The sequence below is a fragment of the Lissotriton helveticus genome, chromosome 7 (genome assembly GCF_964261635.1).
Source record: "Lissotriton helveticus chromosome 7, aLisHel1.1, whole genome shotgun sequence".
NCBI classification, from domain to species: domain Eukaryota; kingdom Metazoa; phylum Chordata; class Amphibia; order Caudata; family Salamandridae; genus Lissotriton; species Lissotriton helveticus.
The window spans coordinates 1,619,432,105-1,619,455,775 of NC_136068.1; the positions used below are offsets into that span (position 1 = coordinate 1,619,432,105).

Genomic DNA, 23,671 nt, shown 5'->3' on the forward strand with positions numbered 1-23,671 from the left:
CTATGGCTATATAATATACTGAGATTAATAACACCTGCTCTCTATCGAGTTTATAATTTATAATTTCACGGCCCAATGTTACAGAAACTAATTATTATTTTTGCCCATGAGCGACTCCTAATGTAATTAACCTTTTTCCAAAATAGTTGAATACTTCTGACTCTTAGTCTTTCTTCTAACGCCAGGTCAGTTTCACTGACAGGCATTCAGTGGCAGCAAGACGCAAGACGTCACACGGCTGCCGGTGCCTTCAGCGTTACATAAATAAGGGCCCTCTAGCGGCTTGCTTTCCCTCACCACAGTGGGATGTTTGAACGGATGAGGGTAAGTGCGCCTTCGAGCGCCATTTCCTATATTAATGCATACCCCAACTTTGGTAGGACACCCCGTACGCGAGATCTGGAACACACCACAGGCTATTGTTTCGTTAAAATTCATGTTATGCATTGAGGCCCACTAACAGCGTGTCACACCGTTACATAAATAAGGGCCCCCTAGCGAGCACTTATTAACTCACTTTTCACTCGCCTTATTCAAGTTCGGCTATCTCAAGCTATAGTGGTTTGTTAGTCACATTAACTCTTGTCAGACGAGGGTTTTTGTATTCACGGGTTCCCTCACCATGCAGCCCCAGTAAAGCACATCGTAACACACTGCTTGCTCTATTTTTCATGGTCTACACTGCGCCCAGCGGAGGCTATGCCAACTACTGCACATGGCAGTTGAAGTGAAGCAGGAGTCATCCCAGCAGCGATCGCTCGTTAAGCTCCTCCCCTTTTTTTTGTGTATTGGGTTTCACTTTTGAGAATGAGTTCTAAACCGGACGTCGTCCGTGCGTAACCTGTCGCTTCTAACCAGACACCGTGCTTAAGTGCACCACTGTTTTTAGATGCTTCAACCTGGGTCCCTACGCTGATTGTTTCCCTCCTTCCTCCTTTTTCCTTCTAGATTAATTGAACAAAGTCCTTTGCAGCTATTCGTGATCAATTTCACAGCGTGACCAATGGTTTGGCCACGGCCTTTCTAGCAGCATTTACTCTGCTTTATAGAACTTTTATGGAATTCATCCCCTTTTTCTGAGTAAGTTGGAGTATCAATTGGACTCTATAATGCAGTGACCTTTGTTTTTACAAGGCCACCTTTGACAGACACCTTATTTCTGTAGGTGTTTATCACTCTCGCCTATACCAGTAGGAGCATTTAAAGCCCCATCGTCCTTGACGAAACATGGTGCCTATCAGGCTTTCTCCCAAATAAGATACGGTAAAAAGAGTGATTTTCATATTCATTTGTTCTCGTCTTTTAATTAATTAGTGGACCTGACATACCCCTTATTCTACCCTTAGGTCCCTCTGTGCTCACCTTCACTTCTGTCCTGAGGAAGACCCCGTCAGTAAGGACTAACACCAACCTACATGATTTTAGGGGTCGAAACGTCAACACACCATTGATGCCAGTACTGCCAATAGCGCAATTTTGCACTGTGATCCTGTATTGTACATTGCTATGTAAATGAGTGGAATGTATTTTGTTATGAACTATATTAAGAATATGTGGCACTGAATAATTTGCCAACAATTTGATTGTGATATCTTTTGTACAGTATTTGTCACTTGCCTCACTACCTCACTTAAGTTACCCCACATCCCCCCACTGTGTTGGGCACACCAACGCTATGTTTTAATGTTTGATTTAATACTGTGATCTTAATAATGAGCATCTTGTGTTTGGTGTGATTAAATTACACTCTAGCACCCTTTAGCTTTTCAATTTGATTTTTTTTCGTTAATACAACTTTACACTGTTTTGATGTAATAGTGCTGGGACCACCACCTTCTATACAGTGATTTAAGGAGAGCAAAATGTTCCCTTTGTTTGAACTCGGAGTATAAGAGAGAATATTGTTTGTAGTCAGTCTACGTAGGTTGAGATGAGCACATCATTATTTTCCCTTGACCTGCAAGCCTGGCAGCGCTTTCCAGATTTTTCAAGGCCTAGTGCAAGCAATAGACTGAACACTGTGGGGCAGTTTTATCTACACCTTTTGCCGCAAAGAGTTGACAAAGTATCTACTTTCTAGCACAAAGCATTTTTTTCTGCTGGAAAATAGCTCGGAAGGCAATGCAAATAGTGCTTTGCACAACTTTGCGTCAAAGATCGTCCAATGGGTGTTGCTTGGGTGTTCTCACGCTACCATACATGGTTTTTGATGCAAGCCATATTTACTAAAATTGTTAGACTGAGCTGTGCACCAAAAAATAACCCCTAATTGAGGCAAAAACGTAGCCCCTTAACATTTCACACATTGCATGTGTGCTTGCCTGAACAGCACACACTTAGGCCCTCATTAGGATAGCGGTGGTTTTCTGCATCCTCCGGGCCGGCGGAAGAGTCCGCCGGCCCGGAGGATGCGGAAAAACCGCTGCGGAGGCTTCACAGACCCCCCGCCAGATAGGATGGCTGGGGGGTCAGGAAGACCGTCCGCAGCTTTTCCACCGCGGTCGCTTTCCGACCGCGGCGGAAAAGCTCTAACATGTCTGGCGGTGTCTGTATACATGACATATACAATGATACTGACCTTTTTGTGGACTAACAGAATTAGTATTGAATTGTTGAATTGAGTGGTGTGAGTTGACGCTGTGAAACTGAGTGCTGCATATACTCCGTATGAAACTTAGCACACTGTGACACTGAGCACTGTGTGTACACTTGGGGACACATACTACTATGTGTGGTCTTTGCGTGACTGAGCGCTTTGCGCAGAATTAGACTGAGAGCCCAGTGCTTGGACTCTGAAATTGGGCGACCATGAGACTGAGGCAGTTGTTTAATTTTAACAGTACATGTGTTTTAACTTCCTGTGAAACAACACTAGAGTTTCGGATGTGAACGCAGAATTAAGTACTGGGTACACATGCTGTCTGACACGACTGTTTATGGACATATTTTGAGACTGGTGCTGTGCATTCTGTATATGCTGACCACCTGTAAGTCCAAATTGTGTGCTGCTGGAGACTGTATACTGTGTGTGGGCAGTCTGTGTATACCAAACTCCACTTCACAAGACCTATTGCCTTTTCTTTTTCCCCTCAGAGACTCCTCTGACACTGGCCTCTCAGCAGGATGGAACCATCGAGGTTATTCGGATTCTTTGCCTGGGAGGTGCCCATATTGACTTCCGCTCTCGAGATGGCATGACAGCACTCCACAAGGCCGTGTGCTGCCGGAACTACAGTGCACTCATGGTATAGCAGGACTGGGAGTGAGAATGGCGTTGGGAGAGGGTGGTATTTATGGCACAGTAGATATCAGAGCACATTTCTCATGGCATTTCTCATGGACAATGTGTCTGTAAATGGAGGGTGACAATGTTCATGGCTGGATTTGGCATGGAGTGGAGCATCAGTCCTTGTAATGAGACTATAGTGGTAGAGAATGTGCCAACATTCAGGAAAGCAAACTTAGGAGCAGGTTATGGGGATGTTCAAGGTACAAGAGGTTGAAGGAGGGTGGTACATTTGACATAGTAGTCCACTGAGCACATTTCTCATGGTCATTACTCATGGTACAGTGTATCTGTAAATGGATGGTGAGAATGTTCATGGCTGGATTTGACAGGGAGTGGAGCATCAGTCCTTGCGATGAGAGTATAGTAGTAGAGAAGGTGCCAACATATAGGACAGCAAACTTGGGAGCAGATTATGGAGATGTTCAAGGTACAAGAGGTCTGTGAAGGAGAATGGATGTCTCTCAGGCTTCAGCATATCTGAGGAAGAAGATGGGGAGATCTTGGTGCTGTGTGCTTTGGAGCACAGGGTAGGGCTTCGCTCATTGTAGAGCAGGGCATGGCAGCTGAAGTTGCACAGCAGCTCCTGTGAGCAGAGAATGTTATACCAATCGTTAAAGTGGGTCCCAAAATGGATGATGAGGTCACTTATGCTGCAGAGGGCCTGAGAATACATGGCTGTCATGTAGGGGATCACAGGATGGAGGTCATTTATCCTTATCCTTTATCAACAATGACGACGAATGATAGGTACCTGTCATTGATTAGCTAGTTTGGGAGCAGAGTATAAATGTAATTCATTGTACACCAGATCTAGTATTGGAAAAATGTGGTCACTAATGGTAAAGTGGGCCTAGCGGCAGAGGATGAGGGCAGGCCTATGGTATGTCACTTCTGATCAGTAGTTCCTCCAAGTGCCAGACTAGATCTGGAAAATGTGCAAAAGCTCCCCCGAAGAGACCGGTGTGCGTTTATTTTTACACCTTGCTGAAAGTGACGTCTCTGAGCCATATATGGTGCCACCTAGTGCTCTGATGTCATTTTTCTACGCCCTTTGACACAGATTTGAAGTGCTCTTAACTGAAGTTATCTTTTATTTCAAAGGTTCCGCAGTGCTGTAGATCTTGTTACTGGCTCTCCAAGCTCCTGCCCAGTCTCTCACTGTTACGGTGTATCCACCCTAACTAAGTCTGACACTAAGTTCTGAGCCATCCGGGACCCTGTTTGATCCATTCCCTCATTTCCTCCGATGAACCATGTATGCCAGCCAGAGCGCTGTTGGTCCAGATCTCTTTACAGATTCAACTTCGGATGTAATGTCGAAGACTTGTCCTTTTAATCTGTTAGAGACTTCTAGCCGCAGATTCTTGACCTTTGAATATCCCCAGTCGTTAGATTGGAACTGGAAGATTTTTTAGCAGAACCCCTGTGCACTGATAGGCGGCGTCGTTCAAATCAGCTGCGTCCCTACTGTAAGTGAAATGCAACGTACCTATAAAGGCTTCACCTCGGTCTGCTGACATTAATTCTTTCCTTTCCGCCCCAGATATTTCTAATCCGGATTGAGCTTCCCCTCAGTCGATTTTTGACGTTCTTTTTCTACTTTTTGTCGCCTCTTTTGAGATTTCTTTCTGCTTGTGTGAGGATGTGACTTTAGAAACAGGCTTGTTTCAGACCTTGTGGGACCGGTCAAAGGCAAATGTCGGTGACAGACTCTCACTTTGGTGTGCTTGTGGTGCCTGGAACTGGGACACGACTCCAAGGTGTATGAGGTCTGCTGTGCCATGCACCCCAAGGCACTGAGGGAGTGATCCCTCATACTCATCTCTGCCCGATCCCGGTCAACTCTGCGACACTCGAGGTCCTATTCGCGTAAGAGGTCCCAGGACCATACCCTTTGCGGAGCCCCTCCCGACATTCGCCGCTCTAGAAGTCATCGGGGAAGTCTGACAAACAGAAGAAGTCCAAACACTCTTCGACATCCCCACGTCTGTTGAAGTTATGCGACGAGACAAGGAAGCGTCCACTCTCCAGGCCCCGCAAGTTGGCGAGGCCTAATCCAGGATCAGCTCCGCACTTCCCCGATTTTTCCAGAGCGACCCTCGCCAAACTCAGAGAATTTTATGAGGCCATGCGTCTTATCTTTGGGACGCCCAGCCCCCCTGGAGTACCTCCAGGGGGGCTGAGGAGGGGACTCTACTGGGACCACGTCAACAGGTTTGCCCTTGGCGCCAGTCACCCGCCAAGGATGCCTCACTGGATCGAGAGCGGAGCCGCCAGCGAGTCTGAGACTTTTCCCAGCGCTTGCCTCTGTGCCAATGCCGACAACGGTCCTAGGCGGTGACATTCTCTTCGTTATTTCCGACTGTGGCCCGGAGCGGGATAGGCATCAGTCGACGCCAACGGAGGACATTCTTCCCTGAGCTGAGCCGATGCCTTATTTGATGGATAGGCATGGTGAGGTAGACATTTGGCAGGGGTCTATGGACCCTTATAGAGAAGCCCCAATTGAGGAAGACAAATGGTATGAGGAACTGGGTGAGGCCAGTGGGTTGGACACCTTACCTGACACTGACCTGGATTCTCTACTGTTGGTGTAGATGAGGGAGCCTCGTTTGCTCGTGTGCAACGTTTCCTCGTTTGTTGTGCGCAGGGCGGCTGAGGTCCTGGAGCTTAACCTACACTTAGCGGCAGTCAAGACTAATGTCTTGACGGAGGTGCTTGAGCTGGGAGTCACCCACTCAGAACCCTTACTCCCATTCAATGAAGCCATTACTGACGTCTTACTTGGGGCCTGGTCCAAGCTCTGCACAGTGGCTCCTGTGTATAGGGCGATTGCCTGCCACCATCGCCACGCTCCTGCGATCCCAGTTTTCTTACCCAGCACCCCACCCCGGAGAGCTTTGTGGTCCAAACCTCCTCATCTAGCATCCACCCCGGCTTTTTTTCCTGCCACTCCCCCGGATAAGGAATCCAATTGGATGGTCATCATTGGTAAGAGAATGCTGTCTTCCACCAACCTGTCTCTGCGGTTGGTGAACACAGCGAGCCTGTTGAGCCATTAGTCCCGTTCCCTATGGGTTTGGTTGTGCCAGTGCTGCATATGGTTCCGGAGGAGGACTGGGCCATACTCTTTCAGGCTGTTGCTGATGGGATAGATGCGGCTAAATTCACCATCTTATTTGGACTGGGCACGACCGACTAGCTAGGCAGAGGAGTTTCATCGTCAGTGGCCTTGTGACGCCACACCTGGCTTAGAACATCTGGCTTGTCAAGGGTTGTCCAGGCTTCCATCATGGACATGCCCTTTGATGGCTCTCGCCGTTTTGGAGACAAGGTGGATTCAGCGCTGGAACACTTCTACAATAGCAGGGCTAAAGCCAGGTCCTTGGGCTTGCCTATAGCCCCTAATCAGCCCCTATCTGCCTTCTGCCCCTTTCATGATCACAAAAGATGTCTCCAACCGTGCCCATACCCTCCCAGCCACCACAGCTATCAAGCTTCCCAACCTTTACATGGCTGAGGGCCCCATAGACCAAGTGGGACAGGCAGTCAGCTGTCAGGACAGTCTACCACCCTCCCAGCAGCCTCCAAGCCTCTTAAGTCCGCCGTCAGACCATCATGGGCATCCAGTGGGAGGCAGAATACCTCATCACCTCCCCCACTTGTGGTCAGTAAATCACACCGTTGGGTACTCCAGATAGTACATGGGGACTGCTCCACCGATGCCACCCACTTGCGATGGGCTGATGGAGGACCATCTCTCCTTGCACCGTTACGAAGTGCAGGCTGTCTTGGCCACGGGAGCCATAGTGAGGGTGCCTGCATCAGAAGTAGGTCATGGCTGTTATTCCTGCTACTTTGTGGTGCCAAAGAAGGACAGAGGACTTTGTTCTATCCTGGATCTGCACGTTCTCAACCTCTTTTTAAATAAGGGAAAATTCAAAATGCTCACCCTCACCCAAGTTTTGTCTACCCTAGACCCAGGTGACTGGACTTGCAGGACACATATTTCCACATCCCCGTTCTGCCGGCCCGCTGACGCTATTTGCAGTTCACGGTGGGCCAAGAACACTTTTAGTTTGCCTTGCTATCTTTCGTCCTTTCTCCTGGGTGTTCGCTAAGGTGATGGCAGTGATTACAGCTTATCAGCAGAGGTTGGGTATTTCAGTTGTTCCTTACCTCGACGACTGGCTATTGAAGGCGGGTTTGTGCAAGCAGTTGTCACCCACCTTCAGACTACGTCGAAACTCCTGCACTTGCTGGGGCTCACTGTCAATATGCCAAAGTCGCACCTGACTCTCTCAGATGCTCCCTTTCATCAGAGCTGTTCTGAACACAGTGCAGTTTCGGGACTATCCTCCCAAGAGGCGAGTCCAGAATATTCATGCTATGATAATGATGTTTTAACCACTATCCTAGATTTCAATGAGACTGACTCTGAGGATGTTAGGCCTCATAGCCTCCTGCATCCTATTGGTGACACATGCCCCATGGCATATGCAGGCCTTGCATTAGGAACTGAAGTCCCAGTGTTTGCAGCATCAGAGGAATCTCTCCAATATGGTCCAGATCTTGGAGGGAACAGAAGAGACCTGCAGTGGTGACTAACAAACTGCTATTGGGTCAGTGGCAGACCTCTCTCCCTTCCACAACCAGATCTGATCGTGGTGACAGATGCATCCCTCCTGGCCTGGGTGCTATTGGGGAGAAGTGGAGATCAGAGGACTCTGGTCTCCGGCAGAGTTCGAGCCACACAGAAACCTGTTGGAGCTTCTGGCAATTTGCTAGGGCATTAAAAGCCTTTCCTCCATCGATCAAGGGAAGGCTGGTGCAGGTGTTCATGGAGAACACCACTCCTATGGGGTACCACTACAAACAGGGCAGTGTGGGGGCGTGGACCCTGTGTCAAGAGGCTCTGTGTCTCTGTAAAAGGCTGAAGCATCAGGGCATGTCCCTGGTGGTGCAGTATCTGGCGGAATCTCTGAACACCAAAGTGGACAAACTCAGCCGAAGGTGTGTCATGGATCACAAATGGTGTCTCCATCTGGAAGTGGTGCAAGGTCTTTTTCAGCAGTGAGGAGAGCCTTGGTTAGATCTGTTCACCAACACAGAGAACGTGCAATGTCAGCAGTTCTGTGCACTGGAGTTTCCAAGGTGACCCAGGCTCCTGTACCCCTTTCCGCAAATATCTCTCCTGTCCAGAGTTCAGAAGAAGATCAGGAATGACCAAGTCCAGGTATTTCTTGTGACTCCGGATTAGGCACGGAGAGTCCAGTATCACGATCTATTATTGATCCTGACCACTGGTTGTCCAGTCAGGCTGCCTCTTCGAGAGGATCTTATGTCACACACAACAGGTTTGAGTTCTGCACCCAAACCTGCACACCCTCCACCTACATGCATAGAGATTAGGCGGCCACAGTTGACAACATTCGACCTACCCCACCCCCAAATTCTATTTTGTTATTCTGGCAGCCAGGCGTCCCTCAACCGAGTTGGTATATGCCTGCTGTTGGGATAAATTTGTGTCATGATGGGCTTCACAGAACGTTGAATGCCTTTATTCACCTTTAGCCAAGGTTTATTTTCATTTGGCGGTCTGCAGCCAAATAGGATTCTGCTGTTGGCACTGCCAAAGGGTATCTTTCAGCTATCTCTGCTTCTTGCGGTTCCTCATAAAAGTAACTTACGTCCGTGTGACAAGGTGATACCTAAATAGGCACCGCACATGTCACTTCCGGCACCAATGATGTTGACGAGGAGCCGAAGTTCACCATCTACCAGTGTGCAGGTGTACTGCTAGAACATTTTCTGGCTACAGTCTGATGCCTGGGGATATTCAAAGGTAGGACATCTGCGGCTAGATAGAGTCTCTACCAGATTAGGCGTTCCCAAAGGTTAGTAACTTGTTCGTTTGGGCCATCTTTCCTCTCCTCCCATCATGGTGATCCAATCGGTATGACATACCTCACTTCTAGGAGAGTGATTTTTGATGTTCCGTCAGTCAAAGTCGACCTGACATTTTTAGGACTGATACTAGTGCTGTTTCTTTTTCTTTCCCAGGCACTCTGCACACTCTTCTGAGTAGTGTACTTACTCAATTATGTTGTCTGCAAAGGTGTATGTGGAGGAACATGACATCAAGGAAGTGCTTTGCTCTTTTTCTTCTTCGGATTTCTATTGTGTCTTTCATAATGCTAGGTGGATGGCAGTCTGAGTTTGATCTTGAACGGACTGCAAGTTTTCCTTTGGAAGACATTCCCCTTTTATTGAGATTCTACAATGCTGTGGAGGTCTTGGATTTTCCATTACCCAGTTCAGGGATTACAGCTTATTTATTGACTAAATGATCCAGTGTGGTCCCTCCTCATCAGAGCCCTTGAAACACTGATGAAGCCCATTAAGTATCTTTGGAATTGAACTACCTCTGCTCCAGCTGTCAGTTGTCTAGTCGCAGAGGGTTGTCGCCTGGCTCCTAGTCAGCCTGATTTTCAGTCTTCTAATACTCAGTTCGAAAGTCTTGTGTGCTAGATCATCATAAGATTGTGAACAGCCTTCCCTCTTTCTCATCATCCTTTCTGTCAGATATGGATTGAGCGCTAATTATTGTGACCGAAACTAAGATTTTGTCAGGCCTTAGGGCTCTCCTTTTCTCTAATGTTATATGCCAGTTGACCTACTGCTCCAATACTCTTTGAAAGGTGGCACAGAGGTTGGTCCCTCTCCTTCCAAAACATATGAGTAGTAGCTTTGTTGAGGTGGTTCATAATTGATTTGTAGCTAATAAACACATCCTTAGGTCTGGCATGTGGTCTCAGTGGCCATATTCATAGGCTTCTCTGTGTCTCTACACTGTATTGCTCGGTTTGGTCTCTCTATTCTCACCAAGGCTGTCTGTACTGACTAATTTTTCTTATCTTTTCAGGACTATTATCTCTACGGAGTGAGAGTTGAGTAGGTACTGTAAAATTACGACAGTTATGGAGGCTGCACAAACAAGCTAATGGTTCTCATTTATGGTGCGGTGGACGCACATCTGTTAGTCATGTAAAAAGTCTTCAGGTATTCTTTACTAGAAAAGGGAAATGTCATATCATGAGGAGTACCTGAAACAGCTTCTGCAGCCCTTCTGCTGGGCTTCTCTTTCTCATTTGCAATGGTCTAGTGCATCTGCAGTCAAATGTGATGTAAATAGGTAGGATATCAAGACAGTGTTTTCGCCAACATTGTTCATTAGATTCTTGGAGACCTTGTACTAGTTATGGTAGGACTTCATAACTTAGGACAAGCCTGCTTGAACTGGCATAAGATGCTATGGTTTAGCTTCTGCCTTTTGCTTATTCCCTTCCAGGGGTGTTGCCCTATTTATATTGTTGTCTAAGTAGTTCAGATGACCTACTTGGTATCCCATTACAGGGTTTGGAGGATTGTTTGGTTCTGCCCTGTGTTGTTTTTGGTTGCTGAGGCCTACAACTAGCTTAATAAATATTTGTATGAGTTGTGAGGTGCTCTTCGATCGCACCCCTGATTTATTAATTTTCCTGCATATTACGTCTGTTATTGTAGGACGGTGCCACTAATGGCTTAGTCCATGGCCCCTGCATGCCCCTTCTAGACCTCCTCCCCTCTTTTTAGACTCTAATTAGCATCTAGTCTCCAGAGGTATTATGAGGCCTACCTGATTTTCCTTTACAAGGAGCCTGGACAGTTGTAGTTGAAGGCTGCTGCAGTGTTTTGAGGTTATCTTAGTCAGGGCATTGTAAGCCTTGCTCCCAGACTTGCAGGTGCTTCCGCTGTAGTCTTATGGCCTGATTTAGATGTTGTTGAAAGGGTATTTACTCCGTCACGGCACATAGTGAATTACTCCTTCGCCCTGACTAAGTCCCCATGTGCCAAATTCTGAGATGTCCATCGGCCCAGCAGACGTCTCTAGTATTGGCAGAAATGGCCATCACAACGGTTCCTGTGAAAGTATTGTAAGTTGGATGGACGGCTTAGTCAGCATGATGGAGCCGCATGGCAGACTTACAAAGTTTTCTTTTAATTTTCTTAAACATAAACAGGATTTTTTAGGAAAATAAAAAGATCAATGCTCCTCTTGCATTTTGCTTTTTTCACTGCCCAACACTGTCAGGTTTTACATGGCGGTGAGGGACAGAGAAAACTGGGCATGTGTATTCCCACTCTAAATTGGATGGGTGGAGACATGGCTGAACCTCTAATGGTCCTTGTTCTGTAGGAGGTTTATGTCACTGGCTGAGACAGAGTACTCTCCACCATCAACATAATGGAGGTGTTTCAATCTCTAAATGAGGCAGGTAGATCTTCCGTTTGGCAGGATCTTCGGTTTGGCGGTTGCAACAGAGTATACTCTCCGCCAAACTCAAAATTGGCCCCTTAGGTTAGTTCCTTTACCTTTGTTTTTGGTTCTTGCTTTCTTACGTGGGGCACGTTACCTCAATTAGTTTGGCTCCTCTATGTAATATCCAACTCACATTGTGGAGGTAGGGTGCATTGGGCCTTACAAATTTAATCTGTTCATGTTCTGAATTATGTGGATGCTATTGGTGCAACATGTTAGCTATTTCTTCTTCTTTCTTTGTTTCTTTGCCTGTGTGCGATATTTGCCTGTTGCTCCAGGACGGGAGCCGAGTTTGGGCTACATTTGGCTGCTAGGGTATTACAGCGAGCAAGTGGATAATTTCAGATTGGATGCCCTCGTGTTTGATGAATGGCTGTCCATCACTGTCTCCTTAGGTTCTTTTACTTTGTGTTTGCGCAGTGTCTTTTGAAGCTTTCTGTAGTTATGGCTGTTTTTCGCATATCTTTGTGAGTGTTGTCGTTATTTTGTCTCTAATGAATCTTTCGTTAACCATTTATGTAGGCCATTGGCAGCCCCTTTCTGAGTCTACAATGGAGAAACTGAATATCTTGGTACTGCTTCAAGTAGTTGTTTGAGTTGTGCTTGCAGATTTTATATGCTCTACTAAATTCTAAAATGCTGATACATGGGACATGTTAACTTTGTTTGCCACATTAACAAATCTTTTTGTTAACTTCTTGCCTCTTTGACGTTGGAGCCTACGGGCCCCATCATTTGGAAATTGACCGCCTGAATTTGCCAGACGGTCTCAAATGGTGTCTCCTTTTCACCCCTTGTCCTGATTAAGACCCCATGTAAGGATTAATCTACCTACAAGAGTTAGGGGATCGAAACGTTGAAGGTCTTATCTGAGCGGAATGTACAGACAGGAGAGATTAAATATCTATGTCACTATGTTAGTATGTCCATATGTAAATTTTGCCTTCATGCGGCTGGATAGGTTTCTAACAGTCCCTTGATGTGTATCACTTGCACATGACCTTTCCTACCCTCACAAGTGCACACCTTTCCTTTTGAGCACATTCTTCTCACCTCCATCTGGAGCACATGCATTGTATATAGAGATGTACAGACTACTCATGCTGTTTTACTGAATAAATCAGTATGTTTTGAATATAACCGATTGTAAGATTTGATTACATGGTGATGTTGTGTTCTATATTTTAAATTGTGCACCGCTGCGACCATTGTTTCTTGTACTGCAATTTACCCGGGTCCAGAGGTCTTTCGTGTTACCCCATTATTGTATAACTTAGGTTGAGTTTGGAAGCAAAACTTGTTAATTTAATAAAAGCATAAATATCTGTTGAAAAGGCTATATTTAGATTGCATTTTGGAGAATGACAATTGGCCGTGAATGCTGTGTCTAACTATGTTCATCCCTGTTTCACTTCATGTTGGCTGATTTACAATTTCCTCTTTGTCCTTTCAGTTTTTATACTCTATTAAGGAATTAATGTTGTATTAGCTAGTTTTGATTCCCACTTTAATTCTAGGTGCCCTCATATCTCAGTTGTGATTGCTGTGAGTTGTTTGAGAGGGGTTACGGAATGGATCATAATGAACATTAGTGGGCTATAGCTAAAAAATCATAGGATTGCCAAAGTGGCACTTCTTTGTTAAACTTTTCCAAAATTAGCCATTTTGCTTCCTTAAACATCAAGAATGTAGTCTGGTAGTTATAAGAATCTGCCACTTTCAACCTCCCTTGTGTTTTATGAATTTGTGGGTAGGTCGTAGCAATTCTTTGTTCTTCACTGTTCCAATTACATCTGAAGAGTACATCACCTATGATTTGGAAAACTCTTGGAGGTAACGTTTGTGGAATCATTCTGAGAGTATATTTGATTAAAGGAGTGATGGTCATATTAATCGACACTAAACTATCCACCAAGTAAGATTTGAGGAACCACTTCATTGCTATCTATGTCTTTGATCTTTGGAATAGTGATGTCAACATTGTGTTAACCCTGTATTCCATTTTATTTTTCAATTAGAGGCAAAGGTACTTAAGGGAGCTTGGGTACTACCTCAGATCGGAGTTCTCTATCATAGTCTTATTACATAATACATTTGGGCTTGATTAAGAGCTGGGGGTTACATTTTGAGTTTCCAAGAACATGAATTTGCACAGTGAACGAAATTCCAAGTTGAGCATTAATCAGCCCACAAGCTGTTTTCTGCATGTGTTAACAACCTTTTTAAAGATTTCACATGGGTACCTTATTTGATGAGATTTAAACATTCTGTAGAGTAAATTAGTGAACCTGTCAGTGTCAGATGCTTTAAAAAGTGGTAACCCAACAGTTTCTTTAGTATTCTGTATCTAATATGGGATTATGCAGCCCTCCTTTTTCTCGGGCTAACAGGGTTCCATCGCATAAGATGATCTAAAGTTAAGGATACTCTCATTATTTTCAGCCATGCAGCACCTCATTGATTTTTCAATCAGTATAATGTTCTTTGGGTTTCTGAAAGTCTTCAGGACTTCATTTGGTAGTGATCGTTGCTGTATCAATTGTGATTCTAATAACTTTGCAATCAGAAACACATATATGTTCAATAATCAATCAGTCGACTCTTTCCAAACGGTTGCTGTATACTAGTATGTCAGACTGTGCCGATCCCTGATAGTTTTGGTTTAAACCTTGCCTTTATTTAATGTCACTTCCATTGATTGTGCACTGATCCTTTATTAATGCAAAGTGGTATGTGTGTTGCAATGGTTTCCAACTTTCTGGATATGTACAAATTCCTCGGTATTGGGTAGTGTGCCCAACCTTTCAAAGATCTGAGAGATATTGGCTGTGAACAGATTCCAGAATATTGGAGTGTGTATGAGGGCTGTTGGCTGTGTGTAGATTCCTCACTCTGGGGGTGTATGCCCTGCTTTTCTTTGACTGCACTTGCAAGGGATGTGTGCACATCCCTTAATATTTAGGTGTATTTGGTTCTCTCCAAACTTCTACCACCAATTAGATCTGTGCTGATCACTGCATTATCAGCTATTTCCCACATTTTATTCTGATTGTGCACCTGTTGAGCTTGTGCAACGAATGTTGGAGCCTCTAACCTGTTTTCATGTGGTATCACACCTATTGAGTGTGTGCACGTTCCTCAGTATTTCAGGCAGTGCAGGGTTTTTATCTGATCCCAAACTTATTGGGATCTGAGAAGAACTGGGAATGGTGAAGTCTGTGCCCTGATTTACTCTGATCTAGCTTCTCCTGGATGTGTAGCTGTTTCTCCATGTTAGTGTATTTGCAATACTTTTCTCTGACTTCACACCTATAGTTTGTGTTTCTGATCTGTTTGAGATTAGTTATGGATGAAAAATCGCTGGGTCCTTTTTTAAATTTATTTTCAGGAGTTTGAGACTATTTGGAAAATCCTTTTGTATTTCTTGGCCTCCCTTTTTAGGTGTCTGCTGCAGACAATCTCAGCTGTCTAATGGCAAGATCTTTTGTTTCTAATGCTTAACATATACTTATAGTGTGGTCTCGGTCAGCCCTTTGCTCACAATTTAGATGACTTTTATTTTAATGGCATTCCTCCGTTATGTTTGTCCCACCCATGATAATTTCGGACTCCCAGTATATTATTTGGATAAGTTGTATCCTTCCAAAGCTGACTTTTTTTCTTTCATGCATTTTAGCTCTCCATGGGAGTTTTCGTGTTTCCTTTCTCAGTCTCTTCCCCACTTGATTTTGTGCCCAACTTTTACTCACCTCTCTGGTCACCCAGTCAGCTTTATATTTTTTGTATTTTGTTATGCTGGCACATGAGCTACAAAATGCTGCTGGGCCACATGCTTTGGTTATTTTGTGCTTGCACTTCTTTTACTTTTAACTTACAGGTTTAACATGGCGGTCTGCCATGTTAGATAAGTAAATTCACAGAATGCATTCACGCTCATGGCTCAGGTGTTTGCATCTCTCACAATGTAAGGGCCCGATTCACAGAACTAACTTAGGACACAATCCTAAACTTTCTACCATTTTGGTATTTACAGAAGGCACTTACTCATTTTGGTATTCATAGAAGGCACTTACTCATTTCCGTGTTCACAGAAGTTAGGAGTCCTAACTTTGGGACTCCTAAATGCCTTCTGTGAATACCGAACCTCTTAAAATTAGGATTTTTCTCAGTTTAGGAGTAGTAAAGTTAGGACTCCTAACTTTAGGACTCCTAAACTGAGAAAAATCCTAACTTTAAGACTTTCGGTATTCACAGAAGGCATTTAGGAGTCCTAAAGTTAGGACTCCTAACTTCTGTGAATTTCAAAATGAGTAAGTGCCTTCTGTGAATACCAAAATGAGTAAGTGCCTTCTGTGAATACCAAAATGGTAGTAAGTTTAGGATTTTGTCTTAAGTTAGTTCTGTGAATCGGGCCCTATGTGTACACATCTAGGCGGCCCAGCATTCTCATTGAGAACTGCCTCACTTTGGAATTCCATGCCAGTCCATCTTCGTAAGATAGAGTCAGAATTAGCATTTAGGAAATCACTGAAAACCTGGCTCTTTAGCCTCCAGTAGAACTCCCCCTTTTCTTTTCCTCAGTGTGAATCTGCATCTAGTACCGGGACACCTCCGTTGGAGGTAGCCGCGCGCTTTATAAATGGCATTTATTATTGTTATGCTTATTATTATTATCTGCAGTCATGCTGGAATAGGTTTTCATTAATAGAAACCCATTGCAAAGTTGCTGGATATGCATGTGCTTGTTGATGCATTCGTTTTCATTTGGGCAATAAAAAACATTTGCCAAGACAGTATATGGATCTTTTGGAGCCTGGACCTATTGGGTTTGCTAATACTTATTGTTTTTTTTTTGTTTGCCATTTATTTGTAAGAGATTCCTCCTGGGACCCCTAGTTTTCCAACATTGGTTTCTTTTATAACTTTGAGCCTTTTCTCTAACTCTTTTCTTCAACCCTCCATATTTTCTGTCTCCCAGCACTCCACTTTATTATTATTATCCCTAACCCTTTATATATTTTTTAAGTTAACCCTTTCCTTAAGCTGTATTTACCTTTATATTTTGTATCCCAATTCCATGTTCTCAGAGAACTGTGTATTCCACGGATATTAAAAAGAGAACAAAACATGTCACCATGCATATCGCAGAGTATAGTAATGTTGCCATGCTTTTCTCTAATCCCAAACCTATTGACTACACGCAAACCTCTGCATTATAGTGTCTTCTTATTTCACACATATTACATGGGCACATATCCATGATAATTGGGGTTACATTTACTTTTTTGTCGTAGCATAAACATACATGTGTTGCTTATACATACACTGTCCCAATCAACACAGGAATTGTTTGTGTATTTTCAGGCTCTGTTGGACCTGGGGGGTTCTCCAAATCATAAAGATCGTCGTGGGCTGACTCCTCTGTATCACACAGCAATCGTGGGAGGAGACCCCCGCTGCTGTGAGCTCCTCCTTTACAATAGAGCTCACATTGGCACGCTGGATGAGAACGGCTGGCAGGAGATCCATCAGGTAAGTTGCCCCGAGGCCTCCGCCTTCCAGTGCCCATGACCTCACCCTTGCTTAGTTCAGAGGACTTCTTTCACATGTTCCCTTGCTACTTTTCTTATGCTTATAGTCTTTTTCAAGATTACATGTCTCCAATATCTGAATTGGAATAACCTGTATTACTAAGGAAACACAGTCTGCCCTGGTCACCACCGGATGATTATTATCCATCAAACAGCTTTGTGTACATATGCTTCCTCTCTTCAATAGTTTCAAAGGGAATCTGTGGGAGCAGTTCAGTTTCAGTGTTTAGCTCTAAGTGGTGGGACACCCGTCCTCCACATTTAAGATCGCAATCATCTGCAGATTATAAGTGTTTCTCTTTTTTGGACTGACTGTTAATAAGCTTACACTTGCTCAATGGACTATTGGTCTATATCTCAGAACTGTTAGTTGTTAATGGATCTGTCTGTTAATCCTAGTTGAGCTATAAAATTGAGGCTTTTCTGACTCATTTTAGTACTAAAGATATTTGCCACTCACTCATGATAGGAGGCTCTACATGCTGTGTTACTGGAGTGACTACTAGTTCTCTCTCCCCACAGTAAGATTGAAGACTGTCCTATCTCACTCATGATTCTATAGCAAGGGCTGGCCTCCAGCATCTTCCAGGGCCGATTCCAGTGGTTATTTTAGAATACTCTGTCAAATCTCTGATTCCCATTTCTAGGCTGAGAGTAAACGTCCTGTGATCTGATTCTGTTGTAGTGATCCTTTATGCACTTGAGTCTTTTGCATTAGGGTATGGGATTTGCACCAACAGATCATTGGTGCAAACTCAAGTACAGGCTGTACTCAAGTGGATGGACGGGTTGAAGTTTAACATCAGCAAACAGCAATACATCGATAACAGTGAAGTACATTAGGCCCTACTAGGATGACAGAGAGTAGCTGATTTGCAAACCATGAAGGGTTATTAACAGATTAGTACATTTCCGTACTCAAGTCATTCCAATTAGTCATAAATCAATCATCATCATATAAATGCCTTTTTTCCGTATAAACTAAAGTGATTCTACTATAGCAAATACAAAGGCAGACTGTTTAAAGTTGTCATAAATAAACTGAGCAAATTCAGTTTCCCATGAAGGGAAGATTCTCTAATATGTTAAACTAAAAGAAATCTGGAAAATTCTTGAGAACAGTCTAGCAGGAGGTATCAGCAGGTAAAGTCCTCTAAAATGCAGAATCAAATGGAGATTGTCAGGTTAGTGGGAATGGATTTGCTCAGGAGTCTAACACTTTGAGCAGGAGAAAATAAGTAATCCAGTCTCAAGAGATGGGAACAGGCATCTGAATCGAGCTAGCTCAGCAATGTGACCCGCACAATTAAATCATACAATTCACAAAAAGATGCAACACCTCCCTACGGTTCCCACGAAAAGGAGACCAATCACAATTGAGCGTTCCCCGATAAGACAGCTTCACCCTTCTTCCCAGCTGTTGCACAATCGAAGTTTTTTGCTGCACAAGAGATATTTAGTAACAGGATGATGCATCACGGTCAGCTTGTCCAAGGCACAGGTGTGAAAATTCACTATTCACTCTCTATGGCTCACATCCAGCTAAATAATTCTCACAAAAACCAAAACATTTTGTAACTTTGCCAAATTAACTCAAACTGCTGCAGCTTGGCTCCTGAAACAAGAGAAAGAAAGAAAGAAAGAAAGAAAGAAAGAAAGAAAGAAAGAACACAGCAGCCAAAAGTACATTTTTATGTTAGTGTTAGCCATTTAAATAGCGGTCTATATTAACTACTACGACTCACTTAATGTGAAAATCACACCATATGTATGCGTACATATGTAGTGCTGATTAATGTACATTATTTAAAGTATGAAATAGTGATGATGCATCACCAACTCTAATCTTAGGGGAAGGACAGTGAGCACCACTCCCCGACCCAAGATTCTGATTCTTATGTAGGACTTAGGTGAAATCTCCTAGCTAAGGCTAACCTATCAGTGTACCATTTCTGGACCTACAACTATGGGTGAGCCTTTAAACGTCCAATTCTATATTAAAGATGCCAGTGACCCTACAGGACACTGACACTAGAGCTACCTTTGTTAGTGTCCCCTCAGGGCATTTATTTTAATTCTAGGCCCTTTAGAAGGATTCTGATGCTAAGACTAGGACTGTGAGTCATCCCTTCCCCCTCTCATTCTGTTGTGTGTGATTCTCAGGACTGTGAACCTAGCGATACCACATTGAGTGAACCATTAGAACCAATACTCTGGGAGATCTAGAGGGCCTTATATTATGTATCTAGGTCAGTGAGTGACCCTCTAAGAATTTCTTATTCAAGAGCAGGGACTGTAAGGGACTTCAAGAGCTTTTATGCTAGCTTTCCTTGTGGTGGACTAGATAGTAGTTGGAATGTTTCCATTGAGGTGCGCTAATAAGGTGGGCATCTGAAATTAAAAGGACTGCATGAGTACTTTCTCGGATTTTCAAAACACAATGTGCTCCCTTTTCTTTTATTCATTCCAGGCCTGCCAGCATGGACACACCCAACATTTGGAGCACCTTCTGTTTTACGGAGCGGATCCAGGAGCACAGAATGCCTCAGGAAACACAGCTCTCCACATCTGTGCACTCTACAACAAGGTGAGTTGTATCTCTGTGCATTCTATCATAAGTTACGCTCAAGTCTAAGCACTGTGGAGCAAAGCTAAAACCACTTCATTGCATTCAAGAGGTCTCACCTCCTCATACACTACAAGGTTAGTCTTACAGCTATGCTTTGCTTTGGGCCCTACATCACAAGTATCGTCTCAAATGTAAGCACTCAACTCCAAGAGTAAACTCATTTCCGCTTACTGCTGCGAGTTTAATGTCACATTGAGGTGCTCTTCTAAGGTTATTGTTATATTTGTGCACACTACAACAAGCTTGATTTCACAACTCTGCACTCTTTTCAAGTCTGTGCACCCTACAGCAAATTTCTGCAGTCAATAAGAATGTGGCCATTCCGCTAAATCTGCAGTTTTCCCACCTCTTGTAGATTTAGGGGCTTTCAGGTGAAGCCTCACCCGGCTCCACCATCAGAAAACCTAACCCCAGCGGAGCACCAGGTCACAGTGGAATATGCTCTAGCTGCCACTGGTATTTTCTGCAAGAGACACCATGGCATGCATTCCTGGGCATGAAAAAAACCATGCCTTACATATAAAGAGAAATCTTTCTGCCCATCAGGGTCACAATGGCTGTTTGCTGGTGAGACAGAAAATAAAATGCAGAGCAACCCAGAACAGCATGGCAACCCGCTTGTTATTCGTGTTGCCAGGCAGGCAGAGAGCTCTAAATAGTGTAGGCAGTCCTCCTCCAGGGAAACGCGAATGGCGTGAAATCCGCCAACCTCTAAGTGATGTCTTTAGTCCTGCAACTGTGCATTTTACTACAAGGCTAGTGTCACATTTGTGCATTCAGTGTTCGTCTTTGATTTGTCCATCCTGCATACAGCTCTGCACTTTATACCAAGCTTACTCTCGCAGCTGTGCCCCCTAAATAAAGTTTAAACTTATAGCTCTGCACCCTACACCAAGCCTAGTATTTAATCTAAAATTAGCTTAATTTCATATTTGTAAACTCTGCGGCAGACTAAGGACCTCTATATGAGTTGCCCCTAGGTATGGGCAGTAGATACTGGGACTGGAATTACCAATTCTGAATGGTCCTACCCAAACCCAAATAAAAGAATCACGGCACAGACCCAGGATTATCAGATTTTTGCATGGTGTTACCCACTGTTCTAGAGATGTTTACATTGCCATGTACCACCTGCTCACAGCGGGTGGCTAATGAGAGCGGGTAGGAAGATGCCGGGCGGAGGTTGGGAGGGTGTTGGGTGCAGAGCAGGGTCAGGAGCTACAGAGGGGAGGGTTGCATGCTCACCTCAGGCTATGGGAGGTGTTTAGTTGGAGATTGCGCTGTGCACCTGTCCTCTGCTTATCCCAGTACCCCTGATGGTTTTACTGGGTGAAGATTAGGAAATAACAGACTTGGGTTCTCTCATCCAGTAATTTCAGATGCAAGAACACTGGCATGGTTGGTATCCCTTCTTGGAATACCGCTCTGGCTAACTTTGAATGACAAAACAACAACAAGAGCAGACCAGGTCTTGGAATAGTGTGTCACTATGCCACTAACTCTGAAACAGTAAGATGCACATGTGTATAAATGTTGTTGGAAGTTGTTAGACACACAAGGCTAGAAAGAAGTCCCATCAGACCACCCTGCTGGTGGAGTTTACGTCATGTGGGACTTGCTGATCAGTCATTCCCACACTCAGCCATATAGTGCTGTAGTGGAAAAGATTGTCAGCGATCCAGCCATGATGGTTTGTCATGAAGTGGACTGAGTAAAGTGCAGTGCTCAAAGATATTGTGATAAATTTAAAAATGGCTACGCTGGCCCAGAGAGACGGTGCATACTGGAGTCAGTGTGTCAATAGTTAAAAACACGCCAGGTAGGAAAATTGCACTACCCTATGGCGTTTGTGAAAATCGGTCGACATGTTTCTGCTTGAGGGGCAATTCCCCAGCTTTCTTCAGGACCTCAGGTTTATAATCGCTACTGCCACTGTAACCACAAGTGATGTTTAGTGATTAACACTTTAAATAAGTTTCCTAGTAGACAGGACAAATACATATCTACCAGGAACTAAAACGCTTAGACGTCCACTGGCGGAGGAAAAGTGTATCTTCTTCCTATCAAAACAGAAAAGAATTTTCGTTGTTGCACAACAACATTAAATAACAGACACACAACCGCCTGAATACAGAGTATGCGCATAGAACAACACAAGCATGAATTAATTTTACATTCTGCATATATAGACTAGAGCATACTAGCTCAATCACTCAGAGGCATTTCCTCACGGTGATACTCACCCAGCTTTGTGTGGGTGAAGGCCTCACCTCACCCGGCAACCGCTCGGGAGCATGAGGCCCCGCTCTGCAGTGTAGAAAAGGGATAAAGTGAGTGCATAACTCTACTGTATCTTAGCCAATTGCTACTACACTATTAACCCAACGAACGTGTGATAGGTGCCCACATGCCAAACACAAGCCCACAACACATCCACCCCGATGTACCCTTGCACAACGCACATGCTGCGAGATACATAATATCACATAACCCAATGTGGACCCTTAAAAGCACCCCTAAACATTTGAGAGTTGGTTTATAGGTTCCATAGTAAAACAAGGCTTATTATAACGGCTTGTTTGTGACCTCACTAAATGCTTCTTTAAAACCTCTTTTATAGATCTGACATGGGGAACAGATATTGGCCCACAGGGGACCAGCTCGGTAGCCCAAATATACCGGTACCCATACTGGCAGAAATTGGTATCCTAACTTACTGCTCGTAGGTATCAAAAAATATACCAGAGAAATACATGTATGGAACGTCTAGACTCAAGCTTCTTGTTTGTTCTAAAAAAGCTAACTATGATGCGGGTGGTCTGGAAGGACGCTCACCTGTCCGTCGGTACCCCTGTCATAACACCAAGCGGATGTTGAGGTGCTGATAGGCGCGTATTGAGCCCTTAAGTAACCACCAACGGGTGGTGATTAACACGGAAGAGAAAAACAAGGCATGCGCGGAAAGAAACACTGTACCGTTGCGCATGCGCAGACAGGTCCCGAACTGCCGGAAAATGTTAGTTAATGTTAATTACATCAAACATATTCCTCTATACAATATAGTGGAAACATGTGGATGTATTGAATATGTTGAATCGCGTAGGCATCAAAAACCTCACAAAATGATGCGCACAGTCTAATGTCTGACCCGAAGCTACCGCGCATAGCCAGTGCGGGGAACACTAATCCCTGTGTCATGCGCCCAATACCAAACTATAAGAATGGGCTCTATAATTGATTTGAATATTAAAATCAAAAAATGTATCTGGCGTATATCACCAGCCATGAGACACATCCTCAGTCGAGTAATCAGAATGGTATATTACATCCAATTTGATTTCTTATAATCGTGAAGAGGTGCACACTAGATCGAGGGGATCATCAATGACTGTATTCTAATTTAGTATACAATGGGCATCTTATCCAGGGACCCAACGCATCCAGGTGCTCATAGGGGGAGAGCCCTGAGTATATCAGTGGCTCAATTACCAGAGTCAAGACCGGATTAAGAGTCACTCAGTGATGAGAGAAGACTGAGCCTTATATCAGCTATTTGTGTTTAGTAAGCTGTTGTCATAAAGTTATAGCACATATCCATGGGATGTGAAATAGTTCAAATCAGGTTGCAATGGAGAGAGGATGTAGATGCGGCTGGAAGGGCAGAAAAGCACCACACTCAATTAGGTTGGGTGAGCTAAGGGACGATACAAACAAACAGTGTTTGCCATCAATTAATAGACCCGCAACTTAGAAGTTGCTCATAATAATCAAAAACACAATTGTAGGGAGGGTCAAAGGGA

At 44.1% G+C, this 23,671-nt stretch overlaps 1 protein-coding gene across 3 annotated transcripts in view; it reads left to right on the plus strand.

Moving 5' to 3' along the window:
• Positions 1 to 200: 200 nt before the first annotated feature.
• Positions 201 to 23,671, plus strand: part of SHANK1 (SH3 and multiple ankyrin repeat domains 1) — a 1,403,433-nt gene continuing 1,379,962 nt past the window's right edge. Inside the window, exons 1-5 of one of the 3 annotated variants that reach the window (XM_078655299.1) lie at positions 1,138 to 1,263; positions 1,347 to 1,393; positions 3,094 to 3,245; positions 17,016 to 17,183; positions 19,713 to 19,829. In XM_078655299.1, the coding sequence (XP_078511425.1) occupies positions 3,195 to 3,245; positions 17,016 to 17,183; positions 19,713 to 19,829 (336 nt within the window). In that variant the 5' untranslated portion in view covers positions 1,138 to 1,263; positions 1,347 to 1,393; positions 3,094 to 3,194. Of the gene's footprint in view, positions 325 to 947; positions 1,081 to 1,137; positions 1,264 to 1,346; positions 1,394 to 3,093; positions 3,246 to 17,015; positions 17,184 to 19,712; positions 19,830 to 23,671 lie in introns of those variants that run through there. The other 2 variants (XM_078655298.1, XM_078655300.1) reach the window with 2 other exon arrangements.